Genomic DNA, 21280 nt, shown 5'->3' with positions numbered 1-21280 from the left:
TCACCATCAGTCAATATCTGATAAAAGCAACTGATGGTTAATGCATTAAGAAATGGCAACACAGACATACACAGAACAAATCCACACTGACTGCATGTGACAGCATTACAGCACAAACCCACTCACACATGAAAATATAAACACACCCCACCCCCCACCCCAAACCCCCACACGCTCTGTGTTCTCCTCCAGTGACACCTCTCCTCTCTAGCTAGTCTAGCTCCTACTTCTCTCTTTCCTCACGTGATTGCCAGCCAACATCACCAACTGTGACTTCGTGCACACAGCTCTCAGTCTCTGCTATACACCACTCATTTTCTGTCTCACTTGCAGCACCACTAGGTGATGAACCCAGTCAAGAAGAACAGGTTTGTCTTTAGGCATGTCCTGGGTACAGATTAGTAACTGAGTTTATTAAGGCTGTAATAGCTTCGAAACCACTAATGTAAAACTACACTACAATGCTGAAACTGCACAATTAAGAAAGCTCACATGCAATGACTGAGAAATGACAACACATCAAAGCAAAACAAGTCATTGTGTTTCTTTTCAGTGACATTCTGAAGTCAAAACTTAAAAAGCTTAAAAAATATAAAAAAAACTAAGAAGGGCTGTACGAGGTCTGTTTAGGTATAGGTTTATAATCAATACTTCTAATAAATGATTCTTTAACACAAACAACTTCAACTAATGCTCACTTCAGGCTCAAATGAGCACACAAAAATGACAGCGTCAAAACGCTTGAAATAAATGTTATGTACTGGTTAATTTAGTTTTTGCATTTTGTCACATATGTGTGTACCACAGCAATGTTTTTATATGTCTGCACCTGCACGATGAGAGTAGAGACAACAACCTAGCGCCACATCAGAGAAAAAAGCATTGTATTTGGGTAGTTGGGTAACTGGACCAGTTTTCACTCCCTACACACAGCAATAAGCCTCATGTGCCTATGATTACTGGCTCATAAGTTGTCCTGCCTTATACCACTTTTTTTAAACAAGGAACAACGCACAAACCCACAAATCTGCAGGTTTGAACAGCCTTTGATCCAGTTGTGAGACCACAATAACCTGGCCCTTGTCAGAATCACCCAAATCCTTACACTATCCCATATTTTCTGCTTCAAACACACCAACTTTAAGAACTAAAAATAAAAAAAAGACTAAAAATATCCCACACTTTGACAGTGTAAATATAATTAGTGTTATATGGCTGCTGATCAGTGTAAAAAGGTAATTATATAGAGTATGCTTTATACCCTCAGAGCAGCAATAACAAACATCAAAAAGATAAAAGAAAATATGATATGATGATATCATAATGATAGCTTGCTGCTAGAAAGGCCCTTATATTCACAAGTCCCTGCTTTAAGCTCTGGAAATGGGTTGTACAATTGTTTCTTATTTTCTTTTAGTTAGAGAATAAACTAAAACTTCACAAGAAATAATTTATTCATTCCATTAATTACTGCTATAATTTTCAGTATAGCCCAAAATTAGCAGTTTTAGGATGAGGAAAACCCTTCAGGGAAATTTACTACTCCTTTAAGCTTCACCACAACACACACTACATCATCAGCCTACCATAATCCACCAGTGCAGACAGCTGCAGTGTCTACCACATAAGCACTATCCACACTGAGCTGTCTGTCTGTGGCTGCACTCCAGCTTTTCTTCCAAGCTGGTTAAATAGCACAGGTTACTGCTGCCTCTCCAGGGTCTTTTAGAGAGGCGGGCTTGTGGGTGGCAGCGGTGCTTTTCATGCCCTTTAAGAGACTGAGACATCATGCCTGCTGGGAATGTAAAATGCCATGCTAATGCCACTTTAGTGATTAATACAGTACATCCACTAAAACCTAGTGTGGGGCACTGGACTTTCAAACATTGGTAAATGAATGTGAAAGTGATAAAATGCAGTTAGGGAGATGGAGTGGCCTGAAGAGGAGGGGGAGGACACATTAGAAAGTACACAATTTATCCCTCCCTGTTGGATGACTGACAGAAGTTATGTCCTGCTCTGCTGGCCAGAGTGAGGAAAATCCAGCCATGCAATAATCATCCAGTGAAGTGCTAAGGCTAAAGGTTGTGTGTAATTGCTAATCGCTGTAAACAGCCAAAACCATTACATTGGCGGTGCTGCTCCAACAAGGCTCTGGTCAGAGGAATAGACAAGTGGCTAATTGGTGTGATACAAAGCTCGGGGTCTGGCTGCTATCAGGTTTCACATTAAGGCTCAGAGTGTGATAGGATCCTCCCTGGCCTGCCTTGCTCCAAGGGTATTTATATATGTTAGTGAAGCATGCAGGGAGTGTAGGAGAGCCACACTGAGCTGATTCACTCTGGCAGACACTGATGTGCCTTGTCAGTGTGATCAATCAGCATTTAATCATGGTTGTAATCACACCCGGCAAAAATCACAGGCAAGAGGAAAGTACAACAATACACATACGTGGCACACTGTGTACGGTACTTATTTTAATGTCATCCTAGAGTCTTAGGGATAGACAATGTGGTTATATTAAATATCCCAATATGGTGTTCTTCAGGAAAACATTCAGCTGAAGAGACAATCTACACCTTACAGTTCTAGTTCAAGTTCCTTCTCAACTGGTGATCAAATTGATCATTAGATGATGAAACTATTTAAGGGGTTTAACAAATTAAATCTCACAGTGAGCTCAAAGGCATCAAATGAGCGCAGCTACTGTATATCAATATAGGCAAATAAGTGTCCTGTTCAACAGTGCAACTCAAGTGCTTGCAGATTATTACCACTATTTCTTGTTAGTTTTTGACTTAAAAGATCAATAACTCATTTTGTTAGTTTCTTTCCTATGAGATATTTTTTTCAAATGACAAGGAATATGAGCCTATTCTAATAAAACTGATATTAATAATAATTCAAATTATGATAATTGTCCCTAGTGGACATGGAAGTTCTTGCTGATCCAGTCACACCTTACTAATTACTAGGATGGAGATGTGTGACCACTGCTAGTACTTGCTGATATACTGTGTTGACAAATAAAAGGCTCTGGTATTATTTACTAGTTCTCGTTAGAAAAGGAGGATGCTAGATATAACTTGAGATGTGTCCTCCTTTTTGGCAGCCTTTAAAAAAACAGTGTATCAAAGCGATCAAAGCGGTTATTTAGCAAGAATTATGTCATGTAGGTTACTAAAGTACTTTCACTTTTAGCATAAATGAACAAGATGAGTAGGTTGCATGTTTGGAAAATTGTAAAAACTATCTGAGGTGACAAGTACAAGCATCTAGGTGGAAATGTGCACACTGTTGCCGTTTCATTTTTGTGCACTGCTCTGCTCCAGTTCCATCAGTCACATCACACTGACTCCCGTGTCCCCACAATCCTCCCCACGGCCATTCATCACATTGTCATTCAAACGCTGACTCGGGTCCCCAGAGTGTCATGGTAATGTCGTCCCGCTGTGTGTGCGTACTCATTCATTTATGCATATAGTTTGTTGTGTATGTGTTTGAATACATGTGTCTGAGTGCATTTGTGCATGCATGTGTTTTTCTATTTTTTAGCAAGTAGGCAGAGAGGGCTGGAAAGAAGTCAGGGGGATCTCAGCAGCAACAGGCAGAGGGCAAAGAGGATGACAGTGCCTTCTAGTAGCCTTTTTGTCAACATGATTATCTTTGAACCCAGCTTGAGGTCAAAGACGTGTCACAGAACAAGCAAGACAGTTTCTAAAGGGGAGGTAAACAGAGACTCATTGGTCTGCATGCAAGAAGGAAAAGACAGCGCCAAGCTAGCCTCGAATTAACTCCCTGAAGATTCGACAGAAAGAAATTATGAAAATCACATGGCAGACAAGCAGGAGCAGGAACTGCTCACTTGGACTTGCTGCAGCTCACCACACTATGGATCAGAGCTCCAGGGGAAGCATCCGTCTGAAGGCTTGAACAGAAAATCACTACAGCCAATGTGTGATCCACCATTGTTGTTTTTCCAATCAGCATTTTGCACTGAATGTCTCAGGATAAAACATGGAGATATCAATCCAACAGGAGCTGACAGAGACCCAGACACTTTACTGCCTTGAATAACACACAGCTGAGGTGCAATCACGCCACTGATGTGGTCTGTGTATGAATCCATTCTACAAAACGAAGAACACATCAAAGCAGATCAAATCCCAGAGGCAGCTTCATAGAGACTGTGCTTTGTGCATGCATCACCGGCCAGTTTGGAGGCCAAAAAAGTCATTATTAAAAATCTGTGCTCTGTGTAAACGATTTAACTACAAAGTAGGGCTGTTAGTTAGGTAACTGCCCAAAAAACATGTCACAGTACATTGTCCAATTGAAGAATAAAGGAACCTAAAAAACTGACTGACAGGGTGTATCCTTGGTCAGTTAGTTTTTTTAGGTTCCTTCAGTCTTATATATATAATTATATTATTAACAATATACTACTATGCATATTTACACACAATGAGCATTCATCAATAAATGCAGCTTCAGATACATTTGTGTGTATGGAAAAGTTAAAAATCTATGGCATCAGAGAAAATGTATGTAATCCATCGCATGCAAAAATAAAATTAATGATAATAGGTCAGAAATTAAAACTTCCATCCAAACGATGTCACATTTTACCAGTTATTTTAGGTCCAATACAGCAGGAAGTTAAATATACTTTTTATATTCTTGTTCTAAATAACAAAATCCTTAGTTGGAGGGAAAAAAGTGGCAGTAGGATCTGAGGGAATTATCTATAGTCCAAGATAAAACAGTTCCTTTGCTTCAGCCGCTAAAATCCTTTAGACCTGTTGCAATACTGTATTTTAGAGCAGTGCTTTTGTGTGAAGGCTGAGAAGGACGACAACAACAACAAGGCTAAAGCAGAAAATAAATTTGCAGAGCAAATCTTAAGAGCCAACCTGTGTAGCCAAACATAAGAGCCACAAAGAGAAAAACAAGCAGCAGACTCCCTGCCTTGCACTGTGGGAGGGAAAGCACAGCTATCAGTACACATCAAGTCATTTTACTTGGAGAAAAAAAAGAAACATCTTTCCCTGAAAACTTGCAAAACTCAAAGCAGGCGACCAGAAGACCTCACTCACAAAGACCTCTGAAGGCTAGGAGACTGCAGAGAGTAACTGACCTCAACAGAGCCCAGACCAAAGCTGACATTTAAGAGAAGACATAAGTGGACTCACGGTTTTGAAGTCGCTGGAGCTGCAGTCCTGGCCTTGGTATCTGCAGTAGAGCATCATCTCTTTCAGGTCATGGCCGACCCTTTCAATGAACTCCTTCATGCTGAATGCCTTGGGCCTGTAGGCCGTGAAGTTGGCTTTTTCCTGCAGGAAGGCAAGCACATCAGGCTCAGCCAGGTGTGGCTGCGGGATTGTCAGGTGCACATCCAGCAGGGCTAGCAGCTCCCCGGCATGGTACAGGTCATTTCGTGTGAGATGGCTGAAGCGATACGCGTTGAGGTTACAAATGGTCACAGCAGGAAAGACCAGACTGCTTGAAACTACGGCATCCACACTGGTCACATGAGGGTAAGAAAGAAAATAAGCCAGCCGCTCAGCACTCTCCAGGGCTAACAGTCCCAGGCACGCCAACAGAGCAGCAGCCCATAGTAAGCGGCGTGCACTTGGCTGTCCATAAGGGAAGACGAAGCGCAGGCCATGCAGCGTGCTGGCATGGGCGAAGGCCTGCCAGGAGGTGGGGTGCAGGCTGGAGCTCTCCTGGCTCCCCTGACTCCCACAGGTCTCCTTCAGGTCCATCATCAGCCCTCCACCTCCTCAGACAGGGAGCCCCCTGTGCACTCACACCTACACAAACAGAGAAAACATCAATAAAAGTCATAATCGTGTCGACCTCACTGATAAAAAGCATTGAGAAACAGAAAAAAGGGAGAAAACAGAAAAAGTATAAAAGAGTCAGACAAAGACACAGGGTACCAACAGAGACCTGCTGCTACAGGGAAATAGGACATTAAACAGCTCATTTTAAACCACATAACAAAGAGCCAAGGAGAGAAAGTACACATGGGCAAGCAAAGAACTCCACAACCCAAATAACTACCACACAAAGTAAGTGACAGAGGAGAAGGATAGTCCCTTAGGGCATCCCTCTCCTCTGCACCTCCACTCTCAATCACTCCCTTGAACTGAGAGTTACTGTGGCTGCCAGCCTGCCTGTAGCTCCTACTACATCCCAAGCACACACAAACCTGAACTAAACACACACACACTACCCAAATCCCAAAATGACCCCTCCCTTTAAGGCTCTGTTGCCCTCTGTAACTCGATTTCATTGACAAAAATACCAGAGGTAAGTCCTCTGTGACACCCGGAGCGAGAGGTGAGAGTCACTTAAGCCACAAGCCAATGAAAGCTGCCTCTGTGTATTTAACATCCCGACTCATCTCCATTCAAAAACACGCACTCTCACGCAGTAACTCTCTTATGCATGAGTGTGCATGCAGACTGACACACACACACACACACCGCGGCTTCTCATAGTCTCCCATGCACTCAACTAATGACAAGCCTAAGCACCTCTCTCGTTCAGCCTAGCGAGAAGACATCCAGCCGGTGCAAGTGTGTGTGAGGCTGAGAGCGCACGTGTGTGTTGTGAGTGCGTGTGTGAGTGAGAGAGAGACAGACATAGAGAAAGCGAGAGAGAGAGAGAGAGAGAGAGAGAGAGAGAGCCGTTGATTATCCGAGCCGCTGGTTAGTCTCGCATCCCGATCCAAACTCCTCCTGTTTTCCTCTGGCCAGATACATCCGCTTTCCCTCCTCTTCCCAGCTCATCTGTGGTGGCAGCGAACAACAGCGGAGCCGGGAGAGATGGGAGACGCACACACCAACACACATGCTACAGAGAGAGAGTAGAGAGAGGGAGGGGGAGAGGGAGAGAGGAGGGAAGACAACGCTCTCCTCCCTTGCTCTCTCCAAAGCAAAGTCTCTTATTGAATAATATGTTCCCTCCTCCCCCTGTAATCACCGCCACCTTTGCTCACATTTTTCTCTCAACCTTCCATATATCCACATCTCGTCACTGCAAACGGAGTGATGGATGGACGCAAAATGGGAGGCTGTCGGAGAGACAGATAGTGGAAGGGAAAACAGTGGTAGCTGCTTGGTTGGGGGTGGGAGGGTACTATGTCATGGGAAGTGAAGCAGAAGTGGAGATGAAGGAGTAAAGGCAGGGAGATGTAGGTTGAGGGGAGGGATGAGGACAAAAATAAGACAGGAAAACTAAAAAAAGAGCAAGCGAGGAAGTGTGGCCACACAGGCTGCATGGCGATGTCACACAGAGTAATTCAGACAAACTACGCCAGACTGAGGAGAGGGATACAGAACTAAAGGAAATAATAAGCACACAGAGTGTGTTTGTCATGTGTAATGTAATGTTTAAATCTTTCAGCTGTGGGAATTTGAACTGTGAACACTCTGTACAATCAAAGCAGCTAGCATGTGAAGTGATACAAAGAGATGGGGAGGAAAGCGGTGAGACAAAAACAGCATAAGAGTGTGAGCATGTTAAAAAGTGGTAAAAGAAAAAAAATATGCCTCAGTGTGAATTTCAACTAAATCGAAATTGACAGGTTGTCAACACAATCAATGACAATAAAGGAGACGTTCAAGTCATTACACTTAAATTAGATATGGTGGACAGGGATAGTGATTGGATTTTTATGCTCATTAAAGGTGAGGTTCATCCATCTTTATCTACAGGCTGTTTTTCTGGATGAGGAGCTGAACTACAAAGGTCGTGTTTGACATGCCATGCAGGGATTCCTGATACTTATCCAGACTATATATAGCAATTATATTAGTCATTACCATAAAACATAGCAATCCTTATTGACACTTCACACATTGTATCTGCCATCCTTATAGGACTCCCATCTTCTGTCACAGATCATTTCTGTCCTTGTTATAGTAATGCCAACACCAGAACACAATCCTAATCCCAACAGCCTGAGACAGACACAGCTCATAGTCCTCCCTGACTTGACAAGTTTAGAGCAACCAACAGGTCAGTCAGTTGTACAAATGTTCACATTCAACAACAATCCCAACATGCCATCGGCTGAGACGCTCATTTTATAAAATTAGCCCACTGTGCAATTATTGTAAACCCTAATTAAGTGATTAAAAAGTAATGAGCAGACAAAATTAAACAACCAGCCATGAAAAAACACTTCGAGGATAAACCTTCACTACCTCAAATATTTGAGCAGTGTGCAATTTAGTTTTAAACTTTAATTAAAGTTATATAATTAGCTACGCCATCTTACCTGAAAGTTCATTTTCAGATTAAAAGCTCTTGTTTAACCATTCAGAACAATTAATGACTTTTATTATTATATTGTATTATTTTATTTGCAATATAAGGGCGTCAGAATGTTAATGTTTATTTCCTGTGCAAATCCTTCGATGCTATTTGCTTACCTGTTCATGTTAGCCAATGTTTACGCAGCAGGTCAGTGTCCTTCCCTCCTTGTTGTTTTAATGAACTTTTTGTATAAATTGCTCGGTTAACAATGTCCCATTGTTGTTTTTATTGCTGCACTGAAGCGACAAACAAACAAACAAACAAACAAAAACATTGGACATTTAGACGTCCACCTGCAGGTCTCACACCTGCAAATTGGCAGCCGGAAGTGACGTGATTTTCACAATAAAAGGATATAGCGCAGATAATGATAAACTAGAAGGCCTGCTTAATATTCCAAAAACAAAACAAACCTTTTATTAAATCTGAAAATGTTTTATAACAGCCTTGTTGAACCACCTGTGGATATTTTTAACATCACTGTGGTGTCAATCAGCAGTGCCTATTGCAAAAAATATTGGTTATATTATAAGAGGCACAAAGTTGGACCTGCCATTTACTGGATTGTACCACTAACTTGTAGTACATCACACTGCAGACTCTGTTCAACCTGCAGCAACAAACACCTCCTAATTAAAAGTAAAGAAAGACTGTAGTTAAACTGTATTTTAGTTTTTTTTGACAAGCACACACTCATAGCCTCCACCCACACACACACGCTGTCAGTCGATCAGTTTCTTTCTCCCAAATGAAATTTGCTGTGGTCTCAGACAGCTGCAGGGTTTGCTGGTTTCTTAACAACTTAATTAAGCAAATCTCTCCTTTTTCCAGCGAGGTAATGAGCATAGTTTTACGGGGATTAAACAGTCTCCAGGGTTGAAAATCAGGGTTTCTGCTTTAGTAATCTTATCTGCCTTTATCCGTCCAACCAACCAACCGACTCTCCATCCACAGGATTAGAAAAGGCGGAAGGATTGTTAGCCTTTTTTCTGATCCTTCTCTTTTTAAATTTGCATAGTATAAAAGATAAAAAGCTCTGTGCAATCCAGTGAAATATGACCCATCTTTAGTTTTTCTGTCTTCATAGAAGCACAAATATTGGCAAGATTAACATAAACAGATAATCTGTCATATAATGAAAAATACGGAATGGGATATTTTATGTTTATAAATCAACCTACATGCTCTTCATCAGGATATGGAGACAATTGGCTGCTGTGGAGAGAATGAAATATGAACCAAAGCTTTAAGAACGCTTTAATAAAGCATGTTCCATTGTCTTTTTCACCATCTTTCCATGTATTGTGAGTCATCAAGCATTCATTGAAGACAGAACTTGGGTGGCATTTTTAGGCCGCTAACAGCATATTTCATCAGTAATGATGAAGTTCCAGCTCCTCCTGGGCTTTTAAAGCAGAGTAAAACACGGTTAAAAATCCCTTTTTAAAAATCTTTTTGGGTCACTTCTTGTATTTTATGCATGACAAGACTAGAAGAGTAATTACACTTTTTGACTATTTTAATGGATTATGAAAAATAATAAGCCCTTAACAGGAGATAATTAGGATGTAAAAGTACCAGAGCTGAAGAGACTGGCCACAGTTGATTATTACCTCTGGCAGGAGGTGATTGAAGTACAAGTGCAAATTATTCTACAGTGTGAGCGATCGCTGCAGACCTGCAGGAACCAAGCCCCCTTTTCCCTTTCTGAAGGCCTAAATTGGTAGATGCGTAGATAAGGGTAAGAGCAGCCCCTCCTGCACAGACCTATGAAGACGGACAGCTTCAAAGAACCTAGTTGTGGTCAAATTAAGTTCCCTTCCAATTAAGGGTTTTGCCAGCAGGACTCTTAACTTGGTGTTGGATGTCTGCATGCTCTCATAAGCCTATGAACTAGGCTAATGATGTCCACTAGGACCTAGGACCTGCAGAGGAGGGTGTTAAATACTACCCCCTGCTGGTACTGATGCTATAGATGGACTGCGGTACAGCAGAGGACCTCAGCTTTTATGGTCTTGGATCTTTTTTGTCAACTTAATATTTTGAAGCTTTAAACAAGGAACATCGAAGAAAACTCATTTTTAAAATTTAGATTTTTTTTTGTTCCCTACATTATCAGATGTGAAATTACTCTCATCATGTGTGGGGACTTCAACTGACATCTTCTACCAAACCAAAAAGTCAGGTTGTTCTACCCAACAATAAAAACAGTCCACACTGAACAGTCTTCTCATTCCCCTGCAGTATAAAGAAACGGAAGCAGTCTCTGAAAGAAACACTGTACAATGATAGGGCTGCAGTGTGCTTGCTCTCAAATTGACACTAAAACCAGCACTTAACCTTCTCATTTAATGCTTCACTTCAGATGCCATAGGTACAAGTACAAAGCCAAAACAACAGGAGATTTGTAACCGTCCAAATATTTAACCAAGCTACAGCTACAAGCAGAGACTGCAAACACAACTCATTTCATCATCCCCACTCTCTCTTTTGAGAATAAACCGGGGAATTTGAGCAGCTGCATCACCCACAAAATAGCAAAGAGGTTGAGGATTAACCTGAATCTGTTACAGTTGAGGCAGGGGGAGTGGTGGAGTCTGGAGTTAGGGATGAGGTCCTGTTGGGAAAGCCTCCACAAGAGCCCGTTAGTCACAGTGTGACTCCACCCTAATGCAGACAGGGCTGTGTAAACACTTTATGGTCAGGAGAGCCACGCAGGACTCTGAAGCCGCCTCCCTGAAATCCCTGCCCGAAAACCTGATATGCCTCTTAATGCACAGTAAACAAGCAGGGTCAGTTTATCCTCTCCTACGTAGAAGCTTGAAGACATAAACACAACTAAAAATTGAGGTTGAGGACAAACAGGAGAACACAGCAGACAAAGAGGCCTCATCTGCTTTTCTTTTTTTTTTCATTTTGCATAATTAGCAAATCAATGTTGTGTAGATTAGTTTTCCATTTCAAGGTCACTGAAGCAGAGCGAGTGTGGATTACAGTGAAACATTCCTTCATACACAAACAGCATCAGGCTCACCGAAAGCTTACATCACACTCACTTCTGATGGACTGTTTAATTAATGAGCATGTGTTCGCTTCAAGGGACAAATTACTGATACGTGACAACCACAAATCAATCCAAGACCATCCTTTTTTTTAAAAAAAAAAATTAGAAACTAATTCTTTGTGAAGATATCACTTTTTAGAAATAAACTTACAACACATACTGTACATATTTTCACCATTTCAGTCAGTTCAGGTAATGTCAAGTAGAAAAGTCTGTAAAGAAGATTTGGTGTGGAGTCGGATCAGAAGCTGTAGGTATCCTCTGGTAACTCGCCCAGCAGTTCATCCAGGTCATCATCTGCACAACAGACAGGTCAGGACATCAGACTTTGTTTTAATTATTGAAAAGGCCCATGATGACAATGTGCAAACTGTTTCTTGAACCAAAAGCAGTTCGTAGACACATTTTCAGTGGCTGAGGGCTCATTTTTCTATGCAATATAAATAAAGTCCTGCGCCTCTACGGAAAAAGCACAATCATGACCAGAAGTGGGGAGAATTCAGACGTGGTTCTGTGCAGTATAACACAGTTGTATAGAAAGGAAGATGAAATACCTCGATTACTAAATCGAAAACTGGCATCAGTATGAATAACAAATTCCAAGTGCTCACAGGTGTCACTAAAATTGTTGAACATAAGAAAAACGGTTTTTTGCTAGTATTAGACTTTGCTTTGGGGTGCTGTGACATCAAAGCCATGGCATTAGCCAAATCCAAATGGTTTTGTACAGTAAATGGACAGAATAGAAGACTTCTATCCAGTTTTACCAATTATACACACACACACAGAGCAAGGGCAGAGAGCAGCTATACAAATTACTGGTTTAACTGAAGAAATTCAGTGTTCCCTGAAGGCACTTTAACATGTGGACAAAGGATCAAACCGCCAACACTGTGACCAGTGGACGAGCTACTCGACCTGCTGAGCTGCCAGGCTCACCTAACACACAATATGCGTTAGGTGAGCCTGGCAGCTCAGCAGCTTAACAAGACTTTCAGAGAGGAAGTTCTGATCTTGTATTCACTTGGGTATTATAAATGGTCTTTACATAAAACTTTTCAAATTTATAGTGAACGAAAGTCTGGAAATGTCAGACTGGTATAGTTCATAGGTAGAAGTTGGAGGAAGTAAAGATGATCGTAGTTCTTGAAAACCTGTGTTTAAGGTCAGCTTCAAACATGGGTACTCTGTACAATAGGAACAGACAGCCGTGAAGAATGCTGTCACTTCAGTATTGTTGTTGGTGGTGCAAATGCAAAAAGAACAACATTTAAAAGAAGAATCCTTGGACAAAAGCTCTTAAACCTGGGTTGCCTTTTTTCATATATTTATAAGAGTTAGATGCAGATCATAATTTTAAATTCAGAGCGGCTCCTGTAAGAATTACGCTATGCTTTCACATTTATTGCTTTTTATATACGCAACTGAAAGACAAATAAATACATAAAAAACAGCAGATGAGCCAGGGGATAACAGTTAGTTGCAGCTCTAGTACAGAATGATGCAATCAGAACCATCTTTAACCCACATATTTGCTTGGCTGAAAGTTTGATTTAAAATATGATCAAAATATTACTAGACAGACACAGAAATCAGGATGTGTCCACAAAAATCTCTTTAACTGTCTGGTCCTCACCTGCATCCCAGCCTGGGTCTTGTGGTGCCGACTTCCCTGTATGCTCTTGAGGGCCTCTGCTGGAAGTGACACTAGTCTCTGCTGGGGTTTGTGGGTCTCCAGCTCCCTCTGTGCATCTCTCCCCATCTTTTCCCTCTTCGTCCTCTTCGTCAAACACCAGCTGCATTCGAGACATGGGCTCCCGGAGGACGCTGGAAGGTTGAGTGGGTGACAGCAACATTGGCTCCTAGAAGGAATACCAATGTTACAGAGGGACAGATGACAGGTTGACACAATGTTTCTGGTTGAAAGATTTAAAATGTATTTGAATGTGCTATTTTTGTTGTCAGCTGACAGCTGTGCTCACCAGGACCAGAGGGGGGAGCTGAGTGGTGGTCAGACTGACTCCACCAGGGGCATAGATCCTCAGTAAGTTGTTGGGAGTCACATTTAGGTAATGGTTACGATGAGATGGGGAAAACACACCGACCTATTTATACAAGCAACATAAACACACCCACCACACGGACAGATTCACTAAAACACTACAATGCAGTGGCCATTACGGCTGATATCTATTCATGCTTGTGAGCAGTCTTACCTGTTTGAGCAGCAGCACAGCTCCAGCCTTCAACTCCTCCACTCTGTCCTCTAAGAGACGCCGATGCACAGTTCCCTGAATCTCCCCTTAGCAAAATAATGAGTTTAAGCAGCACACTCTGATTTTAAAAAGGCTGGTTACAAGCTCCAGACATGCTGCAGCAGGTGCTCGAAATGAATGATCAGAACATCTAAAGCACGGCTAAATGAAGTCATATTACACCTTCACTACTGTACAATTTTATACAAAACAGTGCTGAATTACACCCTTGCTCTCTTATCATTTTCATTCTTCATTTTGATGTGTCTGGATGTTTAACCCCATTATCAGAAAATTGAAGTGCATGAAACCTTTAAAAGCCTAAAAGTTCCAAAGAAAAGGTTTGAGTTTCTTTCAGGGTTGTTATATGCGCTTCCTCACACATTTATAAATAACTGTACATTATATCATGTCTGAGATGGCCTGCAGTATTTCACAAACATGTCCACAACCAGACATACAAACAAGAAAACACAATTACAGAGAGGTCAATAAATTCGGCTTTTATAGTTATATATATAAGTGAACATGTTTAGGAGCCATTTTTGAATGATAACAAGGTTGGTCTTGTGGAGAAAAAGCTTCCCTGTGTGTAGTCAGAGCCATAAATGGTGGAAATGTCACATGTGTAGCATTGCTCAAACATATTTCATAATTCCACCAGTACGGACTAGTGATGAATCATGATTTAGAGTAAAGTAAAAGCCACATGAATTATGGGATGACGGTTCAGACTAGCATATTATATACAGAATAGCAAAAAAATATCCACAGAATATCCATGGAAACAGAAAAAATTGAGACAGCTATGAGTAAATAAAAATAAAAAAAATAAATCATTAGTAAGCAGCAGTGTACAGTCCCGCAGGACAACAACAGCCTCTAAGATACCTCTGCTTGGTAAAAGCTGCAAAACCTTCCTGGAGGTGGGAGGTACATTACTGAGAGAACAGTCCATCCTGGTGTCAGAAGCACTTAATACCCACCCACTACTGATGCCAATCTCCTGCAATTGAATCACTAATAAGCACTTAAGTCTGGTGTTGAGTACAACATCCACTCCTGAGAGTTGATAATCAGTACACCTCATGTAGCTGCTCTCTGGGGACCATGGCAACCGACCCAACTTAGAGGTGGAGGTTTAAGACAGAGCAGGAGAAGAAAAGTGGAAACACAGGGGGCTCACAAAGCAGGACGCGTGAACTGCTGTGTGCACTACATGTGCATCTGTATTCTGTGTGAGTGCATGTGTAATGAAGCATGTTACACTGGCTGATCTACAACATGTGGATTTCAATCAGGTGAGGCCTCAGAAAGCAAATGTCAAAATGTCACAAATCCCCTTTGGCCCTCACCTACACTTAACATTTCTATGGTCTACAGTGCATTCAGAGCCTGAGGTGTGTCACCAGCTTCAAGGAATCTCATTAAACACGGATATACATGTATATAATGACTCACTGTAAATCTTCTCTGAATCGTGTGTGTGTGTGTGTGTGTGTGTGTGTGTGTGTGTGTGTGTGTGTGCACTACCTGTCGGGTCTTTAAACACAGCCTTGGCATCAGCATGTGTGTGGATAATGGTCTTCAGGAGAACAGCCATGTTGGGCACTTTGTTTTTTGCCAACTGTTTCAGTGCAGCCTGAATAGAGGAGGGAAAAAAACAACAACACACACATTAGTGCAAGTATTTTACTGGTTAGATGATGGATTAACTGTCAGACAAAAAATAATTAGCTACCATTTTATTCATTTGCCTTTTCAGTAGACCAATTGTGTTTGTAACAACCCCACTATAAGCCAGGATATTCAACCAGTAAGGAAGCAGTTTGTCATCAGGATTCATGTATGCAACTTTTTTTCAGCATGTTTCTTTAAAACAAAGATTTTAACTTAGTCATTTAGACTAGTGATGTTTCCCTGTTATTTTGAAAAAAGCTCTAATGTCCCCTCCAATATATCAGCTTACTGAATATCTAATCATCCCTCCCCTTAAATCTTACTGCTTTCCCTTTTGGTTTGTACCATCTGCATAAACATAGAGAGGATGTCAATAAATAAACAGCAAGCAGGATTTACTTTCGGGATCATCCTTTCTTTCCGCAGTATTAAATCTAACATGACAGGGCTAAGTGCTAATTTGTTTATTCATGCAAACAAGGATTTTGTGAAGCTGACATTCATGTAAACAGCTTAACCTGAACGCGATTAGCCACAGCGTCCTGCCGGTGCATGGCAACAGTGACAAGCACATACAGCAAAAGCCCATATGTGTAAGTACTCAATATGACTGCCACTCAAGACTGTTCCATAGAGGCTGCCGCTAGTAGTTACAAAGAGAGGGCAGAACAACAGCAGACTCTTCATTAGCATGATTGATGAGTGATCATACTGTTTATAATCACAAACCACCAGTACAGAGCCATCATTTGTCCTGATTATGCTAATAGACCTCCAGCAGCGGCGCACAGACTGATTATGATGGAGGATAAATCATTTTTAAAAACTGCTTGACCTAGATATCAGTGCTGAAGTAACCAAGACCTTTTGTACAGTTTGGTTTGTAACTAAATGCTCACCTTGCGAAGCACCATGACCACACTGTAAGAGTGCAGGAAGCATGACGGATTCCTCTCATCCAACCCCATCTCTGCTTTCATCGCTGCCCAGGCACCGCCGCTGAACTCATCTTCGTCTGCTTGTGAGCTGGAAGCCTATATAAAAAAGGTTCAACTCATAATAAACAGCCACAGTTCTAATGTACCTCCTATCAAGTGACAAAACTTCTAGTCATTTTAAAAAGGAGAGGGTGGAACAGAGTGATCGGAGAGTGTGCGACACTGATCACTATCGACTGAACATATCACAACATTAAATTAATTACCATGGAACATATTTTAATATTTAACAAGTTTTTGGGGTTTCTCACATGCTGTGAAGACTTCACCTTGTCTGTATCAATATTTTATTTACCTGGCTCGGTAATCGGGCCACGACCCCGTGAGCAGGAGTCTGAGAAACAGAAACCACTATCTCATCCAGATTCTGACCCTGTGGCTGAAAGAGAAGAAAAAGACACTTTTTACGGACAGTCATTTCATTAGTGCATAGGCTGCAGAGAAGCTGCAAGAATTCTGAGCAGAGCGTCTACCCCTACACTCTCATATTAAAAAAAAAGGAAACATGCTGCAGAAGGTAATTCAGATGCATGGCAGCTGACCTGCTGTGGTAGAAGTCCCGCGGGACCTGGGAAGCGCCGGGTCCTTGGGCGGCGAGGCTCAGAGAAAGGTCTCTTCTTGGGCTTACTGGAAGCAGACACCAGCTGGACAAGGCGATTAGTGAGAACTGGTGTGTGAAGGGGATGAGGGCTCAAAGTGGAAGAGCTCATAGAGCGAGAGGCTGCTGGGGAGACAGTGTCAAAGAGGCTGCGGGCCTGAGTAGAGGGTCTTGGGGTTGCCCATGGATTCTGTGGTTGCTGAGGCATGTTAAGTGTTCTGCCGAAGGGGCTGGGGGCAGGAGAAGTGGCAGTGAAGCCAGGGAAAACACTTGAACTCTGTGGTGGTACTGAGGGAATAGCATGGCGAATATTTGAAGACTGCAGATGTGTCCCAGATGGCAGATTATGACTGGATAAGCTAGAAGTCCTACTGCCAGTGTTAAGTTCCCGAAATGTCCGTTCAGGGGGTTTTTGAATCCCACGACAGGTTGAAGGTCGCAGAGTTTTAGCTGAAGACAAAGGCTCGACTGTGGGTGCAGGCAGAGTGGGCATTTGGCTATCACACTCGTTCAGGTCTGCCAGATCAACATCCCAATCATCAAAATCATCCTGAGCCACGCTGGCCTTTAGTGGAGCCTTTGTGTTAACATGACTCTGTTGTGATGCCAAATTTGACTGAGAGTTATTTAGTATGGGAGGAGCGAGTGAGTGTGATAGAGGAGAGCAGGAGAGCTGTCTCAAACCCAGTGCAACAGTTTGTCCAGCAGCAGTGTGCGTGCTGTTCCTTGATGACATGCCATTACACAGGGCACCTGATCTCGCTCCAGTTTGCTGAAGGCGAATTTTCTCCGGCTCTCTGTGAGCAACAGAGGAAGCACGCAGAGCGCACGATGACACAGCAGCTGTCACATCGGCTGGTCCAGGCGCTGAGCAGGCAGCCCAGTCTGTCCCAAGCAAGTCCTGGGAAAGACACACACGCAAACACACGCAGCAGGAGAGAGGAGGAACAGACGGTGCATCACTATGTTACAGAAAGAAGAACAGCCTGCACTGACAGTTAAGTAACAGTTGAAATCAGGTGTGTATATGTCTGCTGGGAATCACCTCATCATCAAAATCCTCGCCAATGCTGAACAGGCCACTTAGTTTGCAGGTCTGTAAACAGAGATAACAGCATGCGCAGCAATAAATGTCCTGCTGCTGTACACCAAATAAAGATGGCCCAATAAAAACAGTCATACATTAGTGTCATCTGTGAAGGGAGACTGTTTTGATAGCATATGTTAGCACAGCTAGCTCAATCTGCTTTTAGTCTGCTGGGTTGTCTTACTTACCATCGCAGACAGGCATGGAATACCGAGTGACCTGCTGACAAACTAACACAACTTAGAACGGCACGGAATGCCATTCAATATCGTATAAATAGATACAGGCTAATGTCTTTTTCGGGGCAAATAAACGAGAGAAGCCAGTAAGCTAATTTGAAAAGTTTGCTCCTGCAGTTTTGTTCCGCGCCGCACGTTCAAACGCTACGCAATGACGTAGGGACGTTTTTACAAAGAGTGTAAACGCAAAGCGAGAAGACTCACTACCTATGATTTTTGGCACCACACGTAAGGTTTTCGCTATTGCCATCAAGTCGAAAGATTACTATTTTATATCACACATTAGTCCATTAAAAGAATTTAAGAAAGATTGCTCATTTCTCCTGTTTCAAAATCAGGTGGACTGCGCTTGGAAACGTTGACGCTTATATTACTGAAAATCGAACATGCTCTAAATAAAAATGTGTTCTGCGGCACATTTCCAGTTGTTAGTTGTTATCGTGTAGTGGTCCTCTTTCCTTTGAACTGGAATAGAACTATCTTGACATCTTTGTTTATAACGTGACTGTGGGGGGGATGAATGCTGGAACAACACCCCCATCTAGTGGTCACTGAGGATAAGACGAGTGTCAGCTTGCATTCTGGTCTATTTATAACTTGTGCTAAACTTGTATTTGAGCAACAATCTTACGACTGCGATCACACACCAAGGACTAATACTCTCTTGGTTTTTTAGTTTTTAAAGTAAATCAGACTAATTCCGATAATTTTTTCTGGACCTCTGTTTGGACATGTTTGACTCACTGGAGGTCTAGTCAAGGGTAAGTAACAGTATGCTGATATGTCTGTAAACACTACTGCCCAGTGCTTCCAAAGCAAGACGTGGTTGCTTAGAGTAGTTGATGTGTGGACTTTGTGTATAAATTAAAATACACACACACACACAACACAACACAACATGTTCTAACAATTTTAATTTCTCACTGACTGATTTTAAGGTGTCATGTCAAAGGACACTTTTCCATTCAGTTCAGCCTCACTGCGCTCTCTGAGACTGGAGCAGGAGTTCCAGGAGTGGGAGGATGCACGGCGAGCTCTGGCTCACCGGAGAGCCATGACCAGGACCCTCTTCCTCGAGCCCCGAGGCTTCCACCTAGGCAGCCACAGCAGCTCCAGGAAGTCAGGGCTCCTCCTCCCCAGGTTCGGTGCAGAGACACAGCCATCCACAACACCTTCATGTGTGGCGATATGAAAGGAGTGTATGCAGTGCTGAAGGACCCTGCGATAGTCAATGCCCTAATGGAGACGATGCATGAAGAGATGGTGTGGGCTCCGGAGATGGGTATGACACAAAGAGCTGAATCCTACAGTCTGTTGTAAAAGGCATCAGGACATCACTTCCTTGCTGTTTCTCTCTCAGGCATGTGGACGCTGAGCTCTAAGGTGAAACAAACTTCAGCCTTACGCCTTGCTTCCAGCAGAGGACACACAGGATGTGTGGAGGAGCTGCTGTTTCGTGGGGCTGAGGTTGATGCTGACCCTGGAGGCTACACCGCCCTCCATGATGCCTGTATAGGCGGCCATTCTGTTTGCGCCCAGTTGCTGCTCTCTCACGGAGCAGACCCTGAAATGCTGGCTGCAGATGGCAGTGCTCCTCTTCATCTCTGCACCTCTGCCCAGTCATTCCAGTGAGTGTTAATGGACAACTATTATGTGACAAGAAGCTCCAACACAAAGTGAATATTTGTGCATATGGATTCTGGGGCATGTCATGATTGAAATTCGTATCTGTTTTTTTCCAAGTTGTGCTGAGCTGCTTTTAGATGGAGGTGCAGAGGTCAACGTAAGGACCAGGGAGTCGAGGCTCACACCTCTGCACGTGGCTGCCCGGAGAGGCCTTGAGGAGCATGTGGAGCTCTTCCTCAGTCACGGAGCAGATGTTTTAGCCACAAACCGAGAAGGGGAGACCCCTCTGAACGCTGCATGCTCAGGAGCCGAGAGGCCTTCCGAAGGTGGACTCTACCTTCGCATCATTCAAAAGCTGCTGGAGGCAGGAGCTGACCCCCAGACTGCGGGCAAGAAGAAGCACACCCCGCTGCACAACGCCTGTGCTAACTGCTGCCACAGGATTGTCGACATTCTCCTGCAACATGGAGCAAAGGCTAATGTTGTCAACTGTGCTGGATACACACCACTGGACTGTCTGCTGCAGGTAACACACAAGAGATAAAGTGGTAAAGACTGTCACCATGTACAGAAACATGTGTAGCTCACCTTTCTGCCTTTGCTTTAAGGTAGTGGAGGATTTCCCTGATCAGCAGCCTGAAGCAATAGCACGCTCACTCCTGAACCATGGAGCTAAGCCAGTGTCTTCAAAGGTTTAGCTAAACAGCAACACTGAGAACATGTAGTAATAGAAAGAAAGTGCTGTTTGATTCTTTGCTTCTTCTTTTTACAGGAGCTGAAACAGTGCATCCTTTCACCTGCTACTTTGGTGGTGATGCTGAACTCATACACATCTATTCCTCATTGTGAATGGATAGACTCTCTGCCTGCTGAGATACTAGAGGTGAGCTCAGTGCAGTCTTAAATAACCATACTCTTCATATTCACCTTCCATGATGTGGTGTTTTCCTGTCTCTCCCCCTCCCTGCCTCAGGAGCACAGGTCTTTCTTTAACCTCCTGCGTGAAAGGAGCGGTCAGCCTCGCTCTCTGCAGCATCTCTGTCGATGTGCTTTACGTCAGCATTTTGGAGCCCGGTGTTACTCAGCTGTCAGTGAACTGGACATTCCCAGCTCTGTGAGGGATTACCTGCTGCTGTATAATAAAGACAGGACACTGCAGTAAAAACAATGGCTTTTTTTTTTTAACAGTATGTTGTTTTTTTTTTTTAATTTAAAAATCAGTTTCACCTTCTTTCAATTACACTACCAAACATGTAATGTTCAAACCATTCCATTTGTCTCCAAAACAGTAGGTTGAGCTGATAATACTGAGCATCTTTAAGTTAAAGTTCTTGATCTCCATCCATAATAATAATAAATATACATAATAATAAAATTAGCATAGTGTATAAATACTCTGCTAGTA

At 42.7% G+C, this 21280-nt stretch overlaps 3 protein-coding genes across 3 annotated transcripts in view; 1 reads left to right on the top strand and 2 right to left on the bottom strand.

The window, feature by feature from the left end:
- Nucleotides 1–5765, bottom strand: part of asic2 (acid-sensing (proton-gated) ion channel 2) — a 235058-nt gene extending 229293 nt beyond the window's left edge. The window contains exon 1 of the mRNA XM_028411936.1: nucleotides 5193–5765. Within this exon, the coding sequence (XP_028267737.1) occupies nucleotides 5193–5765 (573 nt within the window). The remainder of the gene's footprint in view (nucleotides 1–5192) is intronic.
- A 5301-nt stretch (nucleotides 5766–11066) lies between these two features.
- On the bottom strand, nucleotides 11067–18367 carry hrob (homologous recombination factor with OB-fold). Its single transcript, XM_028412469.1, has 10 exons — nucleotides 18199–18367; nucleotides 17969–18019; nucleotides 16868–17824; nucleotides 16621–16704; nucleotides 16227–16361; nucleotides 15181–15289; nucleotides 13609–13694; nucleotides 13375–13497; nucleotides 13029–13254; nucleotides 11067–11689 (listed from the first exon to the last, which is right to left on the bottom strand). Exons 1-10 carry the CDS (start codon nucleotides 18199–18201, stop codon nucleotides 11634–11636), a joined length of 1830 nt encoding a protein of 609 aa, XP_028268270.1. The 5' UTR covers nucleotides 18202–18367; the 3' UTR covers nucleotides 11067–11633.
- An 825-nt stretch (nucleotides 18368–19192) lies between these two features.
- Nucleotides 19193–21055, top strand: asb16 (ankyrin repeat and SOCS box containing 16). Its single transcript, XM_028412209.1, is given in 7 exon segments — nucleotides 19193–19310; nucleotides 19313–19531; nucleotides 19610–19877; nucleotides 19993–20401; nucleotides 20484–20567; nucleotides 20648–20758; nucleotides 20849–21055. Coding segments are annotated over 7 exon segments (1398 nt in total). The 3' UTR covers nucleotides 21038–21055.
- The last annotated feature ends 225 nt before the right edge of the window (nucleotides 21056–21280 follow it).

This window comes from Parambassis ranga, chromosome 8, assembly GCF_900634625.1.
Source record: "Parambassis ranga chromosome 8, fParRan2.1, whole genome shotgun sequence".
Classification (NCBI taxonomy): domain Eukaryota; kingdom Metazoa; phylum Chordata; class Actinopteri; family Ambassidae; genus Parambassis; species Parambassis ranga.
The sequence above is the reverse complement of the archived record's forward strand: the minus strand, read 5'-3'. Positions and strand labels throughout refer to the sequence as shown.

Bases quoted from the DNA above. Each gene is read 5' to 3' on its own strand.
- hrob (XM_028412469.1), bottom strand. The intron at 17,825-17,968 runs GTGATTCCCAGC...TGTCTTTCCCAG, and splicing joins GCGAGGATTTTGATGATGAG to GACTTGCTTGGGACAGACTG. The intron at 16,362-16,620 runs GTAAATAAAATA...TTTTTTATATAG, and splicing joins TGGCCCGATTACCGAGCCAG to GCTTCCAGCTCACAAGCAGA.